The sequence below is a fragment of the Ursus maritimus genome, unplaced genomic scaffold (genome assembly GCF_017311325.1).
Source record: "Ursus maritimus isolate PB19 unplaced genomic scaffold, ASM1731132v1 scaffold_25, whole genome shotgun sequence".
Taxonomy (NCBI): domain Eukaryota; kingdom Metazoa; phylum Chordata; class Mammalia; order Carnivora; family Ursidae; genus Ursus; species Ursus maritimus.
In genome coordinates, this window is record NW_024425008.1 from 25,086,433 (window position 1) to 25,105,650 (window position 19,218).

Below are 19,218 nucleotides of genomic sequence, written 5' to 3' on the forward strand. Positions count from 1 at the left end.
CAGCGTTCTAGGATGGAGCCCCACATCAGGCTTCTCCACTAGGAGCCTGCTTCTTCCTCTCCCACTCCCCCTGCTTGTGTTCCCTCTCTCGCTGGCTGTCTCTGTCAAATAAATAAATAAAATCTTTAAAATAAATAGATAAATGAATAAATAAATAAATAATAAATTTTAAAAACCACACAGAATAAAATTATGCTTTAAAAATGACTTAACCTCTCAAAATCTCAGTTCTCTCACAACGAATGGCTCTAGTAACACCTACCTGCTGTACGGCTGTTAAACAGATCAAAAGAGATAATGTCTACAAAAGCAGTTTGCAAACTATAAAGTGCATTGCTCACATGAGCTTTCTATCCTGAACCCAGATGTCCTCACTCCTTCAAAGACCTGGGCCGGTTTATATTGTACCAGAGGTTTCATCCAACGGCCACAGGCTAGAACCACCTGCCGGCCCCACCCAGACCAATTGAATCAGAATCTCTGGGCTCCACGTCAATATTTTTTTAAACACTCTCCAGGGGACTCTAATGAGTAGCCAGGATTACTCCATATTTCCTCCCAAGTTCCATACAAAATCCTGCCAGATTGCTCTCATTGCTTCTGGATGGCCTCTAGCAATAAATAGGAAAGAGAAGAAAATGCCCCTAACCAGATCCTGGCTTTTTCACTGCTGTTGTTAGCGTAAGAAGGGGTTTTATCACTACAGCTACTAATTCTGCAGCACTGATACATGCCAGGTGATTTACACGATTATGCCTTTGAATCCTCCCTACACCCTATGTTACCTAGATATTATTCTCCCTCATTTTAAAAACAGCTTTATTGAGATAAAATTCACCAATTTGCCTCTTAAAGTACACAATTCAGTGGCTTTTGGTCTATTCACGAAGTTGCGAGACTATCACCACAATAAATCTTAGAGCATTTTCATTAACTCCAAAAGAAACCCCACGCCCCTTACTGCGCCCCCCCCCACCTCTCCCATCTCCCCCAGCCCCAGGCACGAGGGATGGTTCTCCTTCCTGTCTCTATGGATTTGCCTATTCTGGACATTTCCTGTCACTGAAATCCTGCAGCATGTGGTTCTTTGTGACTGGCTTCTTTCACTAAACACAATTGTTTTCAAGGTTCATCCATGTTGTAGCAAGTATCAGTATTTTATTCCTTTTTATGAACAAGTAATAGTCCAAGGTATGGCTATATCATATTTTATGTATCCATTCATCAATTTATGGACATTTGAGTTGTTTCCACTTTTGAGATATTATGAATAATTCTGCTATGAACATTCATGTACAAGCTTTTGTGTGGACATCTGCTTCCTTCTATTGGGTATAGATCTAGGAGAGGAATTAGTCTTTTGAAGACTGTTTTCTGAAGTGGTTGCACCGTTTCACATTCCCACCAGCAGTGTGTGAGGATTACGACTTCTCCACATCGTCACTAACATTTGTTACAATTCTTCTTTTTTATTACAGTCATCCTAGTGGATGTGAAGTGGTATCTCAGTGGTTTTGATTTGTATTTCTTTGATGGCTAATGGTGTCGAGCATCTTTCCATGTGCTTATTAGCCATTCATAAATCTTCTCTGGAGAAATGTGCAGTCCCCATTTTTATTATTGAATTGTAATAGCTCTTTACATATTCTATATACAAGCCCCTTATCAGACATATAATGTGCAACAATTTGCTCTCATTCTGTGGGCTTTTTACTCTGTGTCCCTTGAAGCACAGAAGTTTTTAATTTTGATGATGTCAAATGTATCTATTTTTTATTTTGTTGCTTGTGGTTTGGTGTCCTATCTAAGAAATCATTTCCTAAGCCAAGCTCACAAAGATTAATGGCTGTTTCCTTCTAAGAGTTTTATAGTTTTAGCTCATATTAAGTCTTGGATCCATTTTGAGTTAATTTTTGTATATGGTGTGAGATAAGGGTCTGTCTCCCCCATTTTTACAAGGCAGAAACTGAAGCTCAAATGCCTAGTAACCTCTCCAGAGCCAAACTGCTCCAATGCAACAGTCCTGCTTTGCTACAATGCTTCCAAAGAGCCAAGTTTTTTTTTTTATTAGCGGTGGCTGGAGGGAGGGACAGGAAGAAGGGCTATGGAAGCAAACTGTGTGGGAGTTTGCCATCCAGAACACTCAGCTGGCACTGTGCTTAGTAAAGGGGAAGCCTGCAGCCCCAGCCACAGAGCAGAGCACAGTGAGCCCCAGCATAGGGCAGGAAGTGCACAGCCTCAAGGGGACGCTAAACCCAGAGGAAGCCCGTGACGGGACTCCCAGCACCTCCGCAGCCTGCCCAAATCTGCCTGTAAGTCCCAGGTCTCAGAGCGCCAACCTCAGGCCCAGTGGTCTTGTGCCTTGGGGCACGGTAGAAGGGAGAGCGGCTTGGCTGGCTCCAGACTCGTTCAGCCAGAAGAGCTCACCAGTGAGATGGCCCGGTTTCCCAACTCTGAGTCCATGCTGCTAGTGGACCTGGGGACACCAAAGAAAGACGGCCAGCATTGACAGAAGAGGCCACTTTGTACGGCTGCTAAAAAACTAATGGGTGTTCACGGGAATCCAGCAATGACCTTAACACCACAGGAAACAAGATAAGGGGTCACACGAAGCAGCTGAGGGGAAAACGGAGGGTCGAAGGGCCTTCTCATTTACAGTTTGCGATGGTAACTAAAATTGGCTGCATTGAACCTGCACGAACGACCAGCAACAGGAAGATCTGCTCGCTTCCCTGAAATCCAGGTCAAAGATGCAACACACTGGAAAGGCCAGTGCTGTCAGAACGTGTGGTGTGATTCACTGCACATGGGCCGCAGCCCCTAGAAGAGGCAATTTACAATCATAGTGTGCTGGAGTCAAGGTCATCTCCTTACCCAGTGCCTCAATTAATCTTCATGATGCAACTCGGTGAGTGTGAGTTTCCTCGTTTTATAGATGAAGAAACGGGTGGTCAGCAAGACAGCTGACCTGTCCAAGGTCGTACAGGGAGTGAGTGAAGGAGCCAGCCTCTGAACCCAGAAGCTTGAGCCGGAGTCCGGAGCTCTTCCCAGGCCCCGAAAGCAGCCCCTCTGGTTAGGAAGCCGGGATGGTGCCCTGCTCCCATGACACCTGGGACCTCCACACATTCAGGCCACTCACCACGCCCAAGGGCAAAATACCCTCAAGGAAATGAAAGCCCAAGGAACAGTGTTTGAATCAATAGTAAAAACTAACTGGCATAATTAACACATTGGAAAAGTGAAGCACATTCCTATCTCAGATTAGTTGTGTATCTTACTGAGTGCCAGGCATTACGTGAGCCCTTTTACTTGCATTCGGCATTTGCTCATCAGAGCAGCACTAAGGGGTGGGTACTAATACTATCCCCACCTTAAGAGACAGAATCGAAGAAGGCAGCACAGGACTCCCTGAACTTTGCAGAGGTGTCTGATTTCTAAGGACACACAGATCCGGCCATGTCCCTACCACGAACTCTCCAAGGGACCCCGACCTCGAGCGACAGTGGGTGGAACCAACCTATGTGGCGAACCAAGAGTGTCAGAACACTTGTGAAGGCTCAGGGTCCTGCATCACACAGGACTCAGTAACACAGGGACCAACATTAAATACATCCAGAGCGGCCTTTAGCCATCACTCGTTCTCCCTCAAATGAAAACTATTAAAGGATAATAAAAAAAGCTAACGGCTTTTGACAATGTGCTAACAAAGTGATGGAACTAAAGTGGAAAGTCAGGATTTTAAAGATGAGCTGGGAGATTCCTGTTCCAAGAAGGGACAGATTGGATCTCTCTGCCAAACAAGTATGAGACAGAAAAAGTGTCTGAGTCAGGGGGAAGAAGGCCAATGCTATTTCAAAGAGCCACAAATTAAAAACCAATTATGCAAAGCTTGCTAAAAAATGTCAGTGGGCTGCCTTTATGTTTTAAATCACTAAAAACACAAGCGTGCTTACGCCAACATTTACCCAGCGCATCAGATGATTTGGGGCAACTCTGTATGCTCAGGCTAAACATGGGCGAACATTCTGGTGAACAAACTCTGGGACGACCACCTGTGGCTAAGGACGAGCACACCTTCCAAGACCACCCTACGGTCCCCGGACTCAAATTCCCACTTCATCAAAGGTGAAACCCCCTAACTGTTCTTTGGGGCCCCAGCAGAAGTGGGGAACTGACCAGTGTGAAATCCACAAACGGCGAAGTCTCTCGGTGCTGAAGATGACAAGCACACGGACTCCGTCAGCGTGTGGAATGTGTGCTGGAAAGGCAGTCCATGATGGAATGCGCACACTGGTTCCTCAAGGTGAAGCCCTCGGAATGCTCCCTGACAAGGATCAGAAGAGCCCAGTGAAAGTCAGTTTCCCAAAGGTAGCTGAGGAACCTCTGAGCCTCCTGAATACACAGATTCCCTGGACTCTGCTCTCTCAGTTTCCGAGTCTGTGGACCTAGGGTCAGGTCTGGAAATCTGTATTTATAAAGTTTTCCAAGCGGTTTTGATGATTAACTAAGTTTTAGAAAGAGTTGGTTTGATGTTCATGGTGTTCTTTTTTTTTTTTTTTTTTCCCCTGCCTAAAGTCACTTAAATCCAGGAATAGAAAAACAAATGGACAATGCTTGGAGATAAGAACTGAGAGACATGGAAATCAAGGGACAGAAAGTTTAAGTGACTTGCTAAGATGACATAGCTAATTAACGTTTAAACCAATAAGCACGTATCAAACATACAAACTATGCAAGGTACTGCACACAATCTGGTGGAAATAAAAGGAAATGTAAGATGTCATCCCTGTCTTTGGGGCCTACACACAGGACGCACACGCAAAAGCAGGCTGTGTGGAAGGCAACAGGGAGTAGTGGGGACTGTGGCAAACTAAAGGGTGCATGCTAATAGAGTGAAGATTTGCTACTCAGCTCCAGCTTCTTCGTGCTCATAAGGGTGTTGGTCTAGACTAGCCAGATATTCTGGGTTTCTTTTTTTTTTTTTTTTTTAAGGAGCCAGAAAATCCACATTTCCTAGCTTTTAAATATAACAACTCATTCAATTAAAAAAAAAAAAAAAGGCAAGAAAGCAAGAAAGAAAACCACACTGTCCGGGCCAAATGAGATTCATCCGTAGGCTGACTCCTGCCCATGGAATGACAGTTTGCAGTCTCTTTCCTAAAAGGTCACCCAGTCCAAACTCCCTTGAACTTGAATGTCCTCTAGAGCCCTGCAGAGTGGCACAGAGGGTGAGGGGTCCCATCTAGCAGGTTAAGTGAGTGCCTAGGGTGTATGTCTGTGTCTGTCTGTGTGTGCCCTACGCGTGCAAGGGTGGGGCTTCTGGCCTCCCTGCTGTCGGTCCTGGAAATGCATTCCAGGAGCAGAGGCAGGGTGTGGCCACAGCAGCCCACTCGGAGATGCCCTGGGGAGGGCCAAGATCTTCAGGCCAATAGGGGCTGGTTGGTTGAAGAGTCCGGCTGGAAGGGGCTACAGAAACAAAAGTGAAGGAAGGAAAACTCTGGAGAAAGCTAGAGAGCACAACTGTCGTGAAAAGGACTATTGGAAAGGCAAGAAGAACAAAGAGGCTAGGAGGAAGCATCGGCTCTAGAAATCCCATCCCCCAGAAATATGACATCCCCAGATTCCCCAGCCAACCATCCAGATGAGCCCTCTGGCCACTCTCCATCTGCTTGCTCGGCTGAATTTGTCTTCACAATACTGACCACTACCTGACCTTTTACATCATATATCACGTTGCGTATTTGTATCTCTGGATGCCCCCAACTCTGACACACAGCTCCAAGTGAAGGGGGCTTCGTCTACTTTATGGTTCAGTTCCCAGTGCCTGGCACAGGGCTGAGCACACAGTAGTTGCTTAGCAATATCTGCTGGACCAATGGACCGCAGCCAGGCTCTTGGCACCAAAACAGTTGAAGTGTCAACCACATAATAATAACAACAGCAGCACAAAGCACTTTATCATTTTCAAACCTGTTGTTGAACTTAATTCCTCCAGCTTTCCTTTACCAAACTGCTTCGTGTGTTTGGCCACGGCCCAAGAGACCGCTGGCCTCTGCAAGGTGGACCGCCTGCCACCCGCTTGGACAGAGCTGCCTATAGGGCAGCTCAGCCAGCTCTCTCTCTCCAGGGCCTGGGAGACGGCGAGGCTGCAGAAGTGCAGGGCTCAGCACGAACCGGGCCGTGCCATCAAAATGATCGAGTGTTCTGGGACCAGGTTCCTCCGGCCTCCCCAGCCCGACAGCGGGCTGATGAGAAGTGTGTAAGGATGCAGAGAGCCGTGGGCAGGGGGCGCGGGCAGCGCAGCCTAAGGTTAACGCTCTGGCTCTATGAAGTCAGACTGCTGGGCTGGACCTCTCTAAGTCTTGTTCACCCGTCATGTGGGCATAACCCACCAAGGTAACAATCACTTCAAAGGGTTCAATGAGACACTTCACGAAGAGTGCCGAGCCCTGTGCCCGCTGCGTGTATCCGTGCCACCAAGACGGCGCCACCCCAGCAGCAGCCACAGCGCCCCCAGACAGCCCCAGCCTGGCCACTCTCCAGCGGTGTGATCCTCCTTGACTCGATCTCTTCCTCCCTGGACCTCAAATTCCTCTTCTTTAAAACGGGGAGAACCCAATCACCAGGATCGGGTAATGAGGACTCGGCAAGATCATACGTTCGGCACTTAGCAGAGGGTCCGATGCATCTTAACTACTTAATAGTCGTGAGCTAGTACCTTATTCTTCTTCAAGAAACTTTAGCCTAAAATGCCAGTGTGGAAATCCTCCAAAGGCAGGAAAGGCAGTTCGCCATCTGCAAAGAAATCTTCGGGACAGAAGGTTCTCCAGCTGCAAGTTTCTCTCCCCACCTCCTCTAGTTTTCAGTTGCTCTAAGAATGACCCTCCTCCAATCTTAGCTCTGACCTAGGAAGCATTTGGAGGTCAGTTCCCAGGGCAGGGCTGACCTCACTCCACGCCAGCACAGTTTGCCCTGCTCCATCTGCCTCTTCGCCCCCACGACGCTGCAGTCTGACAGCGAGGGAGGGGACATGCAAATACACCCTAAAAAAGGCTTGTTATTTTCGCGGCCTGGATGGTGCGCGTTTGTGGGTGCCTGTGAAGACAGCACGTCACTGTCAGGTACAGGGCATATGCCACCCATCTGGGGGAGGCTGTGAAATGTAAAAATACCCAACCCAAATAAAGCCCTTTTCCAAAGAAAAAGCAAGCTCCTCCTGTGCCCTTTGCAGAAAGGGAAGAGGTGGTAACTCAGCCCCGGGGCAAATCCCCACTGGGCCAGCCCCTGACCAAGGCACCTGACTCTTCGTTGGTCCCACAGCCTCAGCGCCCCAGTGAAACTGCTCAGCGGCTGGTTTTAAATGGCAATTATACTGTGGAACGACCCAGAAATGGAGGCTTTCAAGTTACAAGCCTGGGAAAGGGAACAGCAAAAGACCAAAGACAAGGGCCCTCCATAAAGAAAACAGAGCACTAAAAAAGCCAGGAAGTGCTATTAACAGCACAGCTGATTTACCAAATCAACTCAGAAGAATATAATTACCGCCAACTTTCATCTCACACTTAACAGTCTTTAATAGGCACCTACAAGGCTCCCCATCCAGGAGTCTCCAGAGCAAACGTCTACGGCGGGAGCCAAGCCGGTAAGGTCAATGAAGGCAGCTCATGGCAACAAAAGCAAAACCAACAGTGTAAACAAAACCAAGGATAATAGGGAGGTGTGGGGGCCTGTGGCAAACTGGAGGGAGAGAAGAGGTGAGGTGGGAGCTCTCCATTCCACATATCTGTTGCCAGGCCACAACGGGGCACAGTGTGACCAGATCTCCTGAGTTTTTAATCAAAGATTGAAATTTTCAGGTGACATGTTGGTTCAGGTTTCTTTTAAAACACTGTGCGGGCCAAACAAAACACATCTGAGAGCCAGATCCAGCCCACAAATGGCCAGTTTGCCACCCCTGACCAAGCCCGCAGCAGCCCCTCTTTGCAATTTTGATGGTACTCCTGGGGACTGGGGCGGCGGAGGGTGGGGGGAGCAGAGCAGTAGCTGTGTAATAACCCAATGCAGTACCCAGACACCTTTCCCCACTCAAGAGTCCCTCTCTCCTGAATGTCTAGCCCTCTGAGCTCCCCGCTGCAGGATGGACCCACATCGGGGGGGAGGGGGGCACCTCTTCCTACGAATAAGCACCTATGTTTACCGGCTTCCCACGTCCTCCCCGCCCACCCCTGTCCACCTCCCACCACTGGCTCCTTCTCCCTTCCAGGTCGGCAGCTCTCCTGTCAGGCCTCTGAAGAAATGGCCCTGTTGGGGACCTCACCGGGGCAGGTCTTTGGACAAACGGCCCCCCCTGGGGAAGTGGCTGGGGGTGTGCACAGCACTGAGGCTCACCCACGCTGAGGACTTCTGCTTCTCACCAGTCCCCAGGGAAACGCTGCTCTCTGCAAGGAAGGCTCATGGGAGCTGCAGCCTCAAGGGCCCCGAGGAGGGAGTGCTTCACCTGCGGGTCCTCTACAAACATCACCTGAAGCAAACGGTGCGAGTGACCGCCGCCCTGCCCATCTCTGGCAGCTGCTGGGGAAGGGATGCCACACCACCCTTCTCCCAGTGCCTACCTTCAGCTCTGGCCTGGGGCCAAGAGGGGTAGAGGCAACGATGTGCCTCACAATAGTAAGTTTTAAAGATAATCCACGATTGGCGCTCTCTTGTATAATTTCCAAAGCATGTGCATGTGTCCACGGTCTCCCCTGAGCCTCCCAACAGCCCAGAGACTGCCAATATTTTATTATTCATTACTGTTATTATTAATCACTCTTCCTCTGCCCCTGGAAGAACCACAGGTTCAGCATCCTGCCCTAGCCCAGAGCTTCTCAAACTTTAATGGGAGAGACTGTTAAAATGCAGATTCTGATGCAGAAGTTTCTGGAGCGGGGCCCAAGATGCTGCAAGGGGACATAGATTCTGCTGGTCCTCAGACCCCACATAGAACAGCAACACTTAGGTCACTCGGCGAATGTGGGGCTAGAGCTGGGGCTGTAACGCAGGCGTCCTACCCTAGGAGTCCACCTAGAGGAACAAGGCTTGCTCACCTCACTTTTCACGGGTTGGGGCCTCTTGCCCAGTTTCACCTCCAGGAAGTGCAAGGGGGCGATCATGGCCCCAATGTTGCGGATGTCGGCGTATTTCAGCTCCTCTGCAGTCAGAGCCGAGCTGGGGAGTCCGGTCAGGGGGCCAAGCCCTGGCAGAGAGCCCGCAGTCACGGAAGGGTCTGGAATCTGCCCAGGCATCATAGCAGGAGTAGCGGCAGCCCAGCCTGGAGTGGGTGGGAGAAGATCAGGACACGTGCCGTCAGCCACGTAAGGGGTTCCATGCCTTGCCAGGGGCTCTTCCTTTCTTTCACTAACGTTCCCCTGAACCCCTTCCCCGCCCAGTTGTTCTTCCTGCCCTTACATCCATTCTGTTATAGGGGAGAACTCTGATCAATTAATTCCCAGCAAAGTTATTCTTGGCCCTGTAGGCAATGCTTAACCCAAGCATAGGCCACACTCATTCGGTATTTGCTATGTGCTTGGCACTGCAGTAATCCTTCCAGTAGCCCCACAAGACGGAGTCAGACCCATTACACAGAGGAAAAAGCCAAGGCTTAGAAAGAGAACTTGCTCAAGATTGTACACCGTGAAAACCGGAGTAGCCAGGATTTAAACTGCAACCCGCTGCCTCCGAAGAAAACAGGTTACAACGGTGGGATCTCAGGCAACTTCGCACCTGTTTGAGAGGGAGCTGGTTTTGCTCTGGTGCGGTGCCTCCCCTTAAATCACACATCCCGTTCTGCATAGTTGTTAAGACACCCTGAATACGAAATGAAGTAAATCGAAGTTCAAGGTAAGTGTGTGTGTGTGTGTGTGTGTGTGTGTGCGCGCGCGCGCATCTGGCGTCTACGGGGAAGATGCGGAGGCAAAGATGAAATGCATTAGCATGTGCTTTCCCAGCGGAGCCTGGGGACCAGAAAAGTCCTCCCGGTCTCTTCATTCTCAAAGCAAACACATATTCTGGCTCTGCCAGACCCAGAAGGTGTGCAAAGGAAGACAGATTCAGGCATAAAAGAAGACAGAAGTTAGGTCAACACCAGAGAATTCTTATTTCTTCTCTCTACTGGAAGAAGCTTGTGGATAAGAAATGGTTATTTCAAGACACAGATGGCAGTGAAGAAACCATGTCTGCCAAGAAAGCCAGACTCAGCTGGTACCTTAGAGGGCTCGTGTCTATCCTAATCCATCCATCCACCCACCCACCCAGTTGTTGACCACCTATGAGCCAGGAGTCACTGAGAGTGCGGAGATCAGATGTGTACAGCCTTGCAAAGTCACATTTTAGTACAAAGCTGCTCCTAGAATCCAGTCTCTCTCCCTTCCCACCTCTCTGCATAGGGCCATAAAATTAAAACCTTTATCTAGGTTTTAGGGGAATTCTAGGGGAATTTAGGGAAATTCTAGGGCAGCTCTGTCCTACCCTTCCATCGCCATCAGTCTCTTCCCATGGAGAGGGTTGTATTTGGTGAGACAGGGGAGATGCGACATCCATTGGACCCCACTTCCCTGCTGGGCAGAATTCATGTTCTCATATGGCCATGCTGTCTTGGGCTCACTGCCTCAGGGTCTCGTCAGCATGGCTCTGAGCGGTAACCCACAGCTCTCTGTCCCCATCCAGGCTGCCAGGTCTAGACTGCAGGAGAGGGGCCCGCCACAAGCACGCACCATGTTCCCCATCTCTGTTCTCTTTTAAAGATGAAATTTGCTTCCCCATCCAACCCTGTGTCCCTTTCTCAATAGGTTCGGCACTCCGAGGGGAAAACCATGTGAGGGGTTTGCACCCTTGAACCACAAAGACTACCGCTGGACATCACTTTCCTTAAAGAAAAGTGCATGTGAGTAGACAGCGGACCTGCCATTTCGCCCTCAGCACCTGCCTATGAAGCCATTTGCACAGAGCTCCCTGCTGTGCACCCAAGTTCACATTTGGTAGCCCAGGCCCTATGTCTGTGCCCCACCTGCTCGGCCTCCCACACCCGGCCCCTCGCCCCTCCTTAGCACCTAGTGTCCCCCGAGCCATCTCAGAAAGGGATCTGAGACTCATTCACATCAAGTCATAGTCTTAGAGCTGGAGGAGGCCCTGTGCTTATCTAAACCACATCCTCATTTTGCACATGAGGAAATTAAAGCTCAGAGGGGTGAAATGACTTGCCCAAGGTCACACAGAGGAGAAGCCAGGGATGGACTCCCGGTCCCTGGTTTTTAGAACCAAAGCTTTCTCACCCTGCCCTGTTTCCCCTCCTGGGGTTCAAGAGATACATATGCAGATATTAATGGTGTTTTCATGGTGGACTTTGAGACACTAGCCCCTGGCGGAGGGTCACGGTCTTGCACCGAGGACCCTCCACTCTGCCTTCCACACATCCAGGTTTAGGAAGTTCCCTGAACAGCCCCATGGTAGCCTGGGTGGGAGTGTAGACATGGACGTGGCCTCTGACACATCTCATATGTGGTGGGTCAAGGTGACCCTCCCTAAACCTGAACGGCACTGAAGGCACCCCGCCACCCTCCAGAGCCAGGCCTGCAATGCAGACACGGCTGCAGGTTTCCACACCAGAAGGTGGCTCTGGGACCAAGTGGATGAGCTGCATGTTTCCCAGGGCCTCCTCCAGGGAGAATGAGAAAGGGGCCATGTGGACCCGTGGCGGGCAGAGGGGAGTGATTTCAGGCTACCTGAGCCAAACTGACAAAGGAAATTCCCATCTCCTTGCCAGGAGAGGAGAAAACCTTACAAAATCCCCTCTGCCAGCCCTGAACTCCTGCCACAAGGAGTCAGTGACATATCCCCCCCCCCCCGCCCCCGCCCGGCCACAAAAGGATGCTTGAGCTAGTCAAACTGGATGGGCAATGGGAGGCGGGGGAAATGCTCTGTGCTTGGTGCTCCAGCTGGGCACAAACCCCTCCCGGGGGCACCACACCTCCACTCTGCAGCCAAGCAAAAACACAGAGCAAAACCTCCTCCTCGGCCAGAAGCCCCAGAACCTTCCTGCACTGTAAGGCCCAATTCCTATGGGGCAAAAGGTGCCGTGTGGCCACTCAGCAAGAGTAGGGGTGATTTCAAGGGGGAAGCAGTAGTCATGGCTGGTTGCTGCCCCATGGAACCCCAGTGCCTAGCATCATTTCTGGCACAGAAAGGGTAATCAACAAATACTTGTTGAATTAATAAATAGATAAAAATGAATGAATGAACAAATGATAAAAAAAATTCATGGCAGAGCAAAATTCAGTGAGTGGGGTAAGGGTCTGTCTCTGGGAGTTTAGATGCTCGTTATCCACCTCCAGATTATTTGTTCCCACAGTAGACCCCAAGAAAAATACTCCAGAGGCTTCTGTATGTTTCTCTGCCTAAACCATCTCAGAAAGATGGAAGCCAGACCCCGCTCTATTCCGGGAATGATAGGCTCTGCTTGCAGCTTCTGTTTATTTTCATACAGATGGTATAAATGAGACACTAACAAATGATCCCAAAATATAATGGATTCTTTGCTACTGTGGAACCCCTGAGAGGGGTAACCACCCCCTGGGAGCAGCAGCCCCATAAATTCTTGCCATTCCTACTCCCCTGCGAACCCATCCCAATGGCAGGCCTCACTCAGAGGATCGGACACCAGGCTTTCCTCTATAGAAGCAAAAACTCTCCCCCCCCCCCACTGCCCAGCAAGGGCGCCCCTAACTGCTCAGATACAAACCACGAAGTCCTTAACACATGCCATTCCTAGGGGACAATCCCAACAGCTGACATTCACCAGTGCGAAGTCATCCTAAACGGCTCTGGGCTGGGGGGGCGGGAGTTGGGGGAAGTTGCGGGGTCAGGAGCTGGAGGAGCTGGAGCGGCTGCCTTTCATAACCAGGTCCTCATTAACTGGAAAGAGCCAGCTGACGATCCAAGGTTGAAAGGCAACTTTGGTGATTTGAAAAATAAAACAATTTGATGTGATTTAGGGATCTATAAAAATGGGGGAGGGGGACAGTGGCAGGGAACCCATAACAGCCAGGAGGAATTTACCCACTTCAAGGAAGACATAGGAAAGATGACAAGAGGTGAAATCATCTCCCAACTGCTTGTTCCATCCGGAAACAATTTGGGAGGAAAAGGAGAGCTACACGCTAAAACCTTTAGGGGAAGAACCCGGAGATTTTTCCCTTCAGGGCCCAGGAGGTCGGAAAGGAAGATAAACACCCTCCATGTCTCCATTAGTAACTGGGGTGCATAAATAAAGAGCAAGCTCTATATGCTGGCAGAAGACCAAAACTGGCAAATGGGGCTTGACCTCAGAGACAGGCCCAGAATCCAAGAAGATGTGGGCAATTTGGGATATTGACCAGGAACAACTTGGAAACTAGCCAATGAAGAAAAACCGGGTAATGCTCAGATCTGAGATGAGACTGACGAGTAAGGCACAAATAAGACAGAAAGCATTTGGGAGGTCATAGCGGACCCTAAGCTGCTCCGGAGCCTAAGATTTTGGGAGGTTTGAGGCAGCTCCCTAAAAGCGGGCTTGGAAAAGATAAGGACCAGATGGGTCCAAGAGGCAAGAACCTAAAACAAAGATCCGTCAGCTGTATCTCCCTGTTCTGACTTCCTCGGGGGCTCGTAGGCACACAGTTTGGGGCGCTGCCTTGTACAAGCAGAAGAAAAGCCAGATACTGGGTCCCCTTGGAAGATACTAAGATGAAGAATCATTTCAGACAAAAGAAGGAAAGGTAGTTTTCCCCTCTTATTTTCTTCTCTTGTTTGCTGTATGTAATTCTGTAAGATATAATTTTTGAATGGAAATATCTTAAATAAGTAACAGTCTTGCTGTGGTCGGTCAAGCATGTATAGGGCTCTTCTTGTTAGTGTCTAATAGTTGTCATCTTCATCTAGAATGGCAAAGACAGATTAAAGGGGGGGTAGGTTAAGAGAAAGTGAGGATCCACATTATGAACTCTCTGTCCATAAAAATAAAAGTTTAAGGGAGGCTCCAAAGGCGCTGGGCCTCTTTGAGAAGGCCAGCCCCCCGCCAGGCAAACAGCTGGCCTGGGCTGGCATCGGGAGCCAGGAATGGGTGTGTAGAGTGCAAAAGGCCTTAGGCCGCAAGGCTCAGCATTAAGAGAAAGCGGAGGCGAGTGGGGGCAGGTCAAGGAGCAAGGCTGCTCACAGGTCAGGCCCCAGGAACACTAGCGGGGTTAGAAGTCAAGAGCAGGTAGCCATCAACTGAGAATCAACACGGGGGGGGGGGGGGGGGTCTTGGGAGCCAGAGCCTGGGAAGACTCCCAGGGGGGAAATGGGAGGGGGACGGGGGGACAGAAGTCCATGGGCAGGAAGGGGTGAGGGGTGGCAGACAGAAAGGTGCCAGGCCAGCACTCACAAAACATAGTATTAACTATCGTGAATCTCAGACAGTTAAATACCAAACCTGTTCTTGGAGCTAAAGAATCATCTGGAATGATCTCTCTTCTGGAATCTGAAATGAGGTGGGTAAATCAGCTTCTAAAAAAATAAGACGATCCAGAAGGCGAGGAGCAAAAAAGAACGGAGAAACCTCTAAGACTGAGAACAGGGGTGCGGCACCAGTGTCTCCGATGGCGGTCTCAGCTCCGCAGGCAGCAGACGGAGGCAGGTAAAGAGTAGGAACTTTGGGGCGCCTGGGTGGCTCAGTCGTTAAGCATCTGCCTTCGGCTCAGGTCATGATCCTAGGGTCCTGGGATTGAGCCCCGCATCGGGCTCCCTGCTCAGTGGGAAGCCTGCTTCTCCCTCTCCCACTCCCCCTGCTGGTGTTCCCTCTCTCGCTCTGTCTCTCTCTGTCAAATAAATAAAATCTTGGAGGGAAAACAAAAAAAAGAGTAGGAACTTTGGAGCCCCGTCATCTGAAGGTGAATCCAACCTCTGCCCCTTACTAGCTGTGGGACACTGGGTGAGTTCCCTAAGCTCTCCCATCTCACTTTCCTCAGCTGTAAAGTGGGAATAATAAATAATGTTATGTGCCCTGTACGGCTGAGAAGAGGATTAAATTAGTGAATACTTGGAAAGTACCTGGAACAGCGCCTGCACCTAGTGAGTGTGAAGTCAGTGTCGCCATGAAGGCCTTCCTTCCTGGAGGGACACTAGTGCTGGATGACCCCACGACATCCCTTCCGCATGGTTCCCACCTAGCACTGATCTCCCTTTCCTATGACTGTGAAGAGGATTCTTCCCCAGAGGATTCTCTGCTGTCCCACTTTCCAGCTGTAAACCCCACGGGGGCAAGCCCATCCTCCATCCGAGCTGTTACTGCAGAGGAGAAACAAAGGACACCAGATCAGCGATGGGTACAAAGGTGCAGAAACGAGGCCCAGCACCTGTCCTTTGCCTTGGTTTCTCCCAAGGTTTCCTCCAGCTGCCAGAACACAACTGCAGAGATCACTGGCAACAAGACACCACCAGGGTCTTCCACCCTGGCCTCCAGAGGCAGCGGGCCAGCACCTTCGGTGTCCCTGCACTGCTTAGAGGGGGTCAGTCCTTACATCCTCACAAGAAGAGAATGAGGGGTGGCAGGATCAGGAGAAGCCACCCGCGTGACACTCTGACATGCATGATCCTTGCAGAGCCATCCCAGCATAGAAGAAACTGGAACCTCTCCCCGGAGGAAAGATTCTTCCCTGGAGACCAGAGAAATGCTTTTGATAAGGCCCTACCTATAAACGCAGCTTTCTCCCCTGCCTAACGTAGGCGCTCAATAAATACTAAGGCATTTCTGCCAAGACCCTTATCCCGAACGGCGAAGAGCTGGGAAGGTACTACCATTGGACGAACCTTCCCTCTGCTCTTCCCGCCTCCCCCGTCTCTCCTCATTGGTGTCGGTAGTTCACAGTATGGTACATAACACAGACATACACATACCGTGTGACAAATTCTTGGCCCTTTTTAAAAAAATGCCCTTGGCCAGCTCAAGCTTTGGAAATTGAGCTCCACAAATGGAATCCCATGGGTTGCAGCAAGAAAACAGACTAAAAAATAATAATAATACAAAAAAAAGCCAGAATGGTGGGCTCTGGCCGGGCCTCCCACAGCCAGCAATGAGTGTAAAGAAACACAGACTGAAAATTCCAACCTTGGGTCGCTAAGGCATTTGTCTCTGCTGAGCGTCGAGAGGCCAAACCACACACACGCACAAGAGTGCACGCGCGCGCGCACACACACACACACACACACACAGGCACACAGAGCTTGGCAGCCCGTAAGTTCCAGAGCTGGTAACACAAGCCACGGAACCGACTGCCAAGACAAGCAACAGAACGAGCCAGGCCCAGTTTCATTGGCCACCATACGCTGCATATGGCCCGGGACGCAGCCAAAACAGTGTTCTCACCCTCCTCAAAGGCATAGGAGACCCTCTGTTTTCAAACACACCTCCACAGAGCCTTAATTAAAGGAAAATGGAAAAATAATGTGTCTGCTACCCCCCCCACCTATATAGGTATGCACACACACATACCCATACACACTCACTCTATTTTTCTCTTCCTCCCATTTCGTTTTCAAACATAATTCATTCACATGGAAAAAAAGCAAACTGCATCCTGCAGCAGAAAAGCAGAAAAGAATGTAGCTTGCCCTCAGCCCTGGCTCTGGTTGCTGACGTTGAGCTGGGGCAGAATGAATGCGGAGCAGGCCAACCTGGAATCGGACGGGCCCTCTCTTCCAGAGCCGGGCTGGAAACCGAGACACCGGCGTGAGAGGCGGCCCGCTTCAACACCAGCAGCCCCATGACAAATAGCGCCCGGAGAGCCTAGCCCTTCCCCCCCTGCCAAGGATTCTGCAGGTTGGAGAAGATGCCCACAGGTCCTGCAAACAGGTGGGGGAGACAGCAGACCCTGGCGGCCGCAAAAGCTAGGCACTGAGTAGAGAGATCCCCATCCAAATCCTTCCTTAGGGGACACTGAGCACTTACCAACACATCTCCTTGGAGGTGGCTGCAACCAGCCTACGAGGAAAGTCAGAGGCCTCAACGCCCATGCCTTCCAACAGCCCTTCAAATCTCACAGCACCCAGCTCTTCAGGAAGATTCTGGAGCTGCTGGCAGCTCTGAACCGAAGCCAAAGAAGAAGAGGAACAGAAGAGTCTTTGAGAAATCTGTCCTCCCTGTTTTAAACAAGGCAAAACCTTCACCAGCCAGAGGCACGAGAATAGATCTTGCTTCTCTTCCCCAGTCCTCAGGTTTATATCAAACCAGAGCCACGCTCACACCTGATACCTGGTTAAACTCTCCCCTAGAAACCTGCAAAGGAAGATAAGGCGTCCATCCAAGCTGCAGCCAGATTCGCTGGAAAGATGAAAGCAATGGGAGGTGTTTTTAAAAACCCTCAGGGGAGGGAGGTGAAGGGGAAGGGAGATAATCTGGGAACACAGTTTCTAGCAAGGGCTGAAAGGACAAGCGGGCACCCCATCGTGGTTCAAAGCTTCAGATCAGATGCTCCTCATACTTTGAGGAAAGTCCACCAAGATTTAGACCTGGATACACACACCCACACAGTCCGCAAGCCCTTTCTTGAGAGGCAGACCTGAGCACATCTGCCCTGAGCACATGTGGTCAGGTCATAGCCGGATGACCTGGACTTACACTGTAGGGAGAGCCTTACACTGAGCAAGGGTCAGGCAACGTTGCAACTGGAGCTGACCCAAGGGGTCAGTTGAGTTCCTCTTCCACCAGCCTCTCCAGCCTCTCCGGCCGCAAGGATGGCCCATCCATCCCTGCAGAAGAGCCAAGGCCTCCCGTCTTCCCAGCTCCTCCCACTGACCCAGGCAAAGCCTGGGTCTGCCACCCCAGGGTCCGGCGATCCAGGCCCTATGGCCCAATCCCTCAACCTCCTTTGAGGGGCGGGGCAGAAGAGAGTCTCCTAAACTGGGCTGGGCAGGAGAGGAAGGGCAGGTTACCTAGAGGAGCAGGCTTGCCTCCTTATGTAACCTGGTTTGGGAGCCAGGGGGAGCCCACTGGGGGTCCGGGCCGCCCCCCGGCCCGTTCCCAGCCCAGAACCTCGGAGCAATGGCCCTGAGAGAAGCCCTCTTCATTGGATCGAGAGACCCAGCGCTTCTCCAGGTCCTCTGAAAGCCGCGCTTCCTCCCAGCGAGGGGGGTGGGGGCCGGCACGACTTGCCAGCAGGTCCCTGTCATCCCTCCACCACCAGCACCCTGCACCTCCCTGGCCTTTCGGCCTCCATCTCCACCTCAACCGCCCATCTCCCCCGCCCCCTCCCCGGGCAGTTTTCTCCCCACTCACCCGCTTTCCCCGCCGCCCGAGGGGAGCACCTCCCTGCAAAGGGACGGGGGAGGAGACCGTGGGAGGGAGGCGGAGGGAGCAGCGCCCTGGCTGCCCCGGAGGCGGACAGAGCCTACCGTCCCAGGGCGGGGACCAAAGGGCAGCCTCCGGCTCCCCGGCGCCGGACCGGAGGGGCCCCGGGCTGTAGCGCCCCCCGCCCGGACAGGCTCGCGGGCCCCGGGGCTGCGGGAGCCTCCCCGCCTCGGCCCGCGCGGGGGCGGCCGTCCCAGGTGCCCGCGGCCGGCGCGCCCCTCCCGCCCCGCCCGGCCCGGCGCCCCGGCGCGCGCCCTCGCACCCACCGTGCACAAGCCGCGGGCGGAGGCGCGCCCCCGGGGCCGGGCCCGTGCAGGCGCCATGCCCGCAGCGCCGCTGCCGCCCGGCCGCCGAGCTCCGCCCGGTGCCCAGGCCCGTCCCGGCCCGGGAGCCGCCGCGGCGCCAGCCCCGCCGCCGCTGCAGCGTCCGCCGCCGCCAGCGCCCCCCGTCGCGGCCGCCGAGCGTCCCTCCCGCAGGCTGTGGCGGGCGGCGGGACGGGTTGCATCAGCCCCGGCTATATAGCGGCCCCTGGGCGGCGGGGAGGGGTCGGGAATGCGGAACCCGCCGAGCTGCCAGCTCCAGACGTCAGAGGGGGACGGAGAGGAAGGGAAGGAGGGGACAGGGAGGAGGGGGTGTGGATCCGGCGCCTCACACCCACTGACCTTCACCTCCCCCGCCGCCCCGGGCGCCCTCCTCCCGCCGCTCGTCGCGCTCCTCTCCCCGCGGGGGCCGCGGCAGCCCCGGCTCCCGCGCGTCCCCCGGCGCCCACCCCGCGGGGAAGCAGGACTCGGCGGGCGGTTATGTAAGAGCATCTCCGCTGC

At 52.1% G+C, this 19,218-nt stretch overlaps 1 protein-coding gene across 1 annotated transcript in view; it reads right to left on the reverse strand.

Annotated features, from left to right (window-relative positions):
• The window catches only part of JDP2 (Jun dimerization protein 2), a 37,923-nt gene extending 19,212 nt beyond the window's left edge, over positions 1–18,711 (reverse strand). Inside the window, 2 exon segments of the mRNA XM_040641639.1 lie at positions 9,087–9,310; positions 18,664–18,711. Coding sequence (XP_040497573.1) covers positions 9,087–9,287 — 201 coding nt within the window. The 5' untranslated portion in view covers positions 9,288–9,310; positions 18,664–18,711.
• Between the last annotated feature and the right edge of the window lie 507 nt (positions 18,712–19,218).